The sequence below is a fragment of the Scylla paramamosain genome, unplaced genomic scaffold, assembly GCF_035594125.1.
Source record: "Scylla paramamosain isolate STU-SP2022 unplaced genomic scaffold, ASM3559412v1 Contig3, whole genome shotgun sequence".
Lineage (NCBI taxonomy): Eukaryota > Metazoa > Arthropoda > Malacostraca > Decapoda > Portunidae > Scylla > Scylla paramamosain.
In genome coordinates this window covers 2,240,001-2,245,000 of record NW_026973668.1, presented here as the reverse complement: position 1 = coordinate 2,245,000, position 5,000 = coordinate 2,240,001, and the positions used below count along the sequence as shown (strand labels likewise).

The following is a 5,000-nucleotide window of genomic DNA, read 5'->3' as shown; positions in this document are numbered from 1 at the left end:
TACTGCTCCTCCTACTGCTCCTCCTGCTCCTCCTCCTGCAGGGTTGGGCTTCGGTCTGATCTACCTGCCAGCCATCGTATGTGTTACCTGTTACTTTGAGAAGCGCCGTTCCTTTGCTACGGGTATTGCTGTGTGTGGATCTGGCATTGGGACCTTCGCCTTCTCGCCCCTGGTGGAGTACCTGGTGGGTGTCGCTCCCTGGGGTTCCTGTGGGAGGGGGGAAGGGTTCTAAATGGCATTGATATAGAAAGACGCGTTAAAAGCATTGAAAAAACGATAAAAGTACACTGAAGAGATTCCAGAACGTACCAGATTCACAAAAAAAAAAATCTTGGAAATTCCTCAAAACACCTTCAAAACACACCAAAACACTTCAAAACACACCAAAACACACCAAAACACCTTCAAAACACACCAAAACACATCAAAACACCTTCAAAACACACCAAAACACACCAAAACACCTTCAAAACACACCAAAACACACCAAAACACCTTTAAAACACACCAAAACACACCAAAACACATCAAAACACATCAAAACACCTTCAAAACACACCAAAACACCTTCAAAACACACCAAAACACATCAAAACACACCAAAACACACCAAAACACCTTCAAAACACACCAAAACACATTCAAAACACATCAAAACACCTTCAAAACACACCAAAACACACCAAAACACCTTCAAAACACACCAAAACACATCAAAACACACCAAAACACACCAAAACACCTTCAAAACACACCAAAACACATCAAAACACACCAAAACACACCAAAACACCTTCAAAACACACCAAAACACCTTCAAAACACACCAAAACACACCAAAACACCTTCAAAACACACCAAAACACCTTCAAAACACACCAAAACACACCAAAACACCTTCAAAACACACCAAAACACCTTCAAAACACACCAAAACACACCAAAACACCTTCAAAACACACCAAAACACACCAAAACACCTTCAAAACACATCAAAACACACCAAAACACACCAAAACACACCAGAAGTACATCAAAACACACCAAAACACCTTCAAAACACACCAAAACACACCAAAACACCTTCAAAACACACCAAAACACACCAAAACACCTTCAAAACACATCAAAACACACCAAAACACACCAAAACACACCAGAAGTACATCAAAACACACCAAAACACCTTCAAAACACACCAAAACACACCAAAACACCTTCAAAACACACCAAAACACCTTTAAAACACACCAAAACACACCAAAACACCTTCAAAACACACCAAAACACCTTCAAAATACACTAAAACACATCAAAACACACCAAAACACACCAAAAAACACACCAAAACACACCCAAAACGTACGAAAATCTAAAAAAAAAAAAAAAACTCACAAAACACACCCAAACACACAAAAAACACACCCAAAACACGCCAATTTTCACCTGCCCACCTCCCTGTCTTTCACATCAACAAGATCAACAAAAAACACAACATAACACCTTTAAACACACCAAAAAAAACAACAATATCATATTATCATTACTATTTCACTGACCACAGCAACTCATACAACACAATGAACATAACGAAGGATAAGTGACATTCTAAAAGGGACACAACAAACTGGTCCATCTCAAAAGACTAGAAATATAACCTGTATGTGATTAAACTAGGAATATCAAGACGAGAAACTTCAACAGGGACTCCCACGTGTAGGCCTAGTCGTTCCTTGCAGCTTCAATTGCTTCTTATATACTATGTCATCCTCTCTTCACCTCCCAGATCAATGAAGTCAGCTGGCAAAACTCCCTTATCGTTATATCCGGCATCATGCTTAACTGCGTTGTGTTCGGGGCCTTGTTCCGCCCCCTGGAGGTCGACGCCGCGCCCCCACCGCCCCCAACGCCTGACGAGGGACTACAGATGCGTCCCCCGACCCTCCTAGAGCCGTCCAACCCTGCCACGCCTGATCCTTGTGCCCCTGCAACGCCCACTGGTGAAATGATGCCTCAAGTGATCATTAATCCAGACACCCTGCCACTTCCGCCTCTCTCTGTCAAAAGGGTGAGGCAATGGAGGAGGTCTTTTATTTTGAGGAGATTTTTTTTTATCCTAGGGTGTTTTTTAGTGTTTTTTTTCATTTTAGGGTGTTTTTTAGTGTTTTTTTTCATTTTAGGGTGTTTTTTTAGTTTTTTTTTCATTTTAGGGTGTTTTTTATTAGTTTTTTTTCATTTTATGGTGTTTTTTTTTGTTTTTTTTCATTTTAGGGTGTTTTTAGTGTTTTTTTTCATTTTAGGGTGTTTTTTTAGTTTTTTTTCATTCTAGGGTGTTTTTTTAGGGTGTTTTTCATTTTAGGGTGTTTTTTAGGTTTTTTTCATTCTAGGGTGTTTTTTTAGTGTTTTTCATTCTACGGTGTTTTTTAGTTTTTTTTTCATTCTAGGGTGTTTTTTAGGGTTTTTTTTAATTCTAGGGTGTTTTTAGGTTTTTTCATTCTAGGGTGTTTTTTAGTGTTTTTTTTCATTCTAGGGTGTTTTTATAGTTTTTTTTCATTCTACGGTGTTTTTTTAGGTTTTTTTCATTTTAGGGTGTTTTTTTATGGTGTTTTTCATTTTAGGGTGTTTTAAGGGTGCTTTTTCATTTTAGGGTGTTTTCCAGGGTTTTTTTTCATTTTATGGTGTTTTTCAGTTTTTTTTTCATTTTAGGGTGTTTTTCAGGGATTTTTCATTTTAGGGTGTTTTTTAGGGTTTTTTTTCATTTCAGGGTGTTTTTTAGGGTATTTTTTATCCTAGGGTGTTTTTAGTTTTTTTTTTCATTTTAGGGTGTTTTTAGGTTTTTTTTTTCATTTTAGGGTGTTTTTAGGCTAGTTTTTTTTTTCATTTTAGGGTCTTTTTAGGGTATTTTTTTCATTTTAGGGTGTTTTCAGGGATTTTTCATTTTAGGGTGTTTTTAGGGTATTTTTTTCATTTTAGGGTGTTTTTCAGGGATTTTTCATTTTAGGGTGTTTTTAGGGTTTTTTTTATTTTAGGGTGTTTTTTAGGGTTTACTTTTCATTTTAGGGTGTTTTTAGGGTATTTTTTATCCTAGGGTGTTTTTAGTTTTTTTTTTCATTTTAGGGTGTTTTTCAGGCTAGTTTTTTCATTTCAGGGTGTTTGTCAGGGTATTTTTTTCATTTTAGGGTGTTTCTCAGGGATTTTTTTCATTTCAGGGTGTTTTTCAGGGTTTTCTTTTATTTTGAGGGTGTTTTTTAGGTTTTTTTTATTTTAGGGTGTTTTTTAGGGTTTATTTTTCATTTTAGGGTGCTTTTAGGGTAGTTTTTAGCCTAGGGTGTTTTTTAGTTTTTTTTTTCATTTCAGGGTGTTTTTAGGGTATTTTTATCCTAGGGTGTGTTTTTAGTCTTTTTTTTCATTTTCCTAAGGATGTTTTTAGAGTAGTTTTTTTCATTTTAGGGTGTTTTTAGGGTATTTTTTTCATTTTAGGGTGTTTTTAGGGTAGTTTTTTTCATTTCAGGGTGTTTTTTAGGGCAGTTTTTTATTTTAGGTAGTTTTTAGGATAGTTTTTTTTATTTTAGGGTGTTTTTAGGGGATTTTTTCATATTAGGGTGTTTTTAGGGTAGTTTTTTTCATTTCAGGGTGTTTTTAGGGCAGTTTTTTATTTTAGTTTTTTTTTAGGATAGTTTTTTTTTCATTGTAGGGTGTTTTTAGGGTTTTTTTTCATTTTAGGGTGTTTTTTAGGCTAGTTTTCTTTCATTTTAGGGTATTTTTAGGGTAGTTTTTTTTATTTTAAGGTGTTTTTAGGGTATTTTTTTTCATTTTAGGGTATTTTTAGGGTTTTAAACTAACTGAACCAACTCACTCACTCACACACACTCACTCATTCACTCAGTCACTCACTCAGTCACTCACTGCCCCCCCTTCCCCCCCACACAGCTGAGCCTAGACAGACTTCGCAAAAACTTCAGTGACATCAACCTGCGGGGGTCGGGGGGCGGGGCGTCCCACCTGCCGCGCCGCCTGCTGCACCACCACAACAACAGCATCCCCCGTGTGGGTTCCGCAGGGGCCATCGACCCCCTGGACCCCCTCATCAAGACTGCCGTGTCCCAGCCTTGTGAGTCACTGACTTTTATTATTTGGTGATGTTTTTGTTTTTTTTTTCGGTAACTTTTTTTTTTTTTTTTGTTTTTTGTTTTTTCAGGGTGATTTTTTTGGGGGGTGGGTTTTATTTAGTTTTTTTTTATTTTAAGTTTTTTTTTTTTGTTTTGTAATTTTTAAGGTGATTTATTTGTTTTGTTTTTTTTAAGCTTTTTTGTTTTTTTTTTTGTATTTTTTAAGGTGATTTTTTTATTTTTAAGGGTTTTTAGTGTTTTTTTTTTGTAATTTTTAAGCAGATTTTTTTTCTCTTTTTTTTTTATTTTAAGGGTTTTTTGTAATTTTTAAGGTTATTTATTCATTTTTTGGGTGATTTTAAGTTTTTTTATTGTTTTGTAATTTTTAAGGTGATTTATTTAGTATTTTTTATTTTTTTTCTCATTTTAGTTTTTTTTGGGGGTAGGAAGTTTTTCGTTTTTGCTTGTTTGTTTGTTTGTTTGTTTTAGGGTGACTTTTCTATTTAAGGGTGTTTTAAGGGTGATTTTTCTTATTTAAGGGTGTTTTTAGGGTGTTTTAAATTTTTAGGGTGATTTTTTTATTTAAGGGTGTTTTTAGGGTGTTTTAAGTTTTAAGGGTGATTTTTCTTATTTAAAGGTGTTTTTTAGGGTGTTTTAAGTTTTTAGGGTGTTTTTTTTATTTAAGGGTGTTTTTAGGGTGTTTTAAGTTTCTAGGGTGATTTTTTTATTTAAGGGTGTTTTTAGGGTGTTGTAAGTTTTTAGGGTGATTTTTTTATTTAAAGGTGTTTTTAGGGTGTTTTAAGTTTTTAGGGTGATTTTTTTATTTAAGGGTGTTTTTAGGGTGTTTTAAGTTTTTAGGGTGTTTTTTTATTTAAGGGTGTTTTTAGGGTG

The 5,000-nt window shown here is 34.8% G+C and overlaps 1 protein-coding gene across 5 annotated transcripts in view; it reads left to right on the top strand.

Moving 5' to 3' along the window:
- LOC135096309 (monocarboxylate transporter 12-like) overlaps positions 1-5,000 on the top strand; it is a 28,495-nt gene that overhangs the window by 12,092 nt on the left and 11,403 nt on the right. For all 5 annotated transcript variants that reach the window (XM_063997716.1, XM_063997717.1, XM_063997718.1 and 2 more), the window contains exons 5-7: positions 42-184; positions 1,787-2,068; positions 3,931-4,111. In XM_063997716.1, the coding sequence (XP_063853786.1) occupies positions 42-184; positions 1,787-2,068; positions 3,931-4,111 (606 nt within the window). The remainder of the gene's footprint in view (positions 1-41; positions 185-1,786; positions 2,069-3,930; positions 4,112-5,000) is intronic.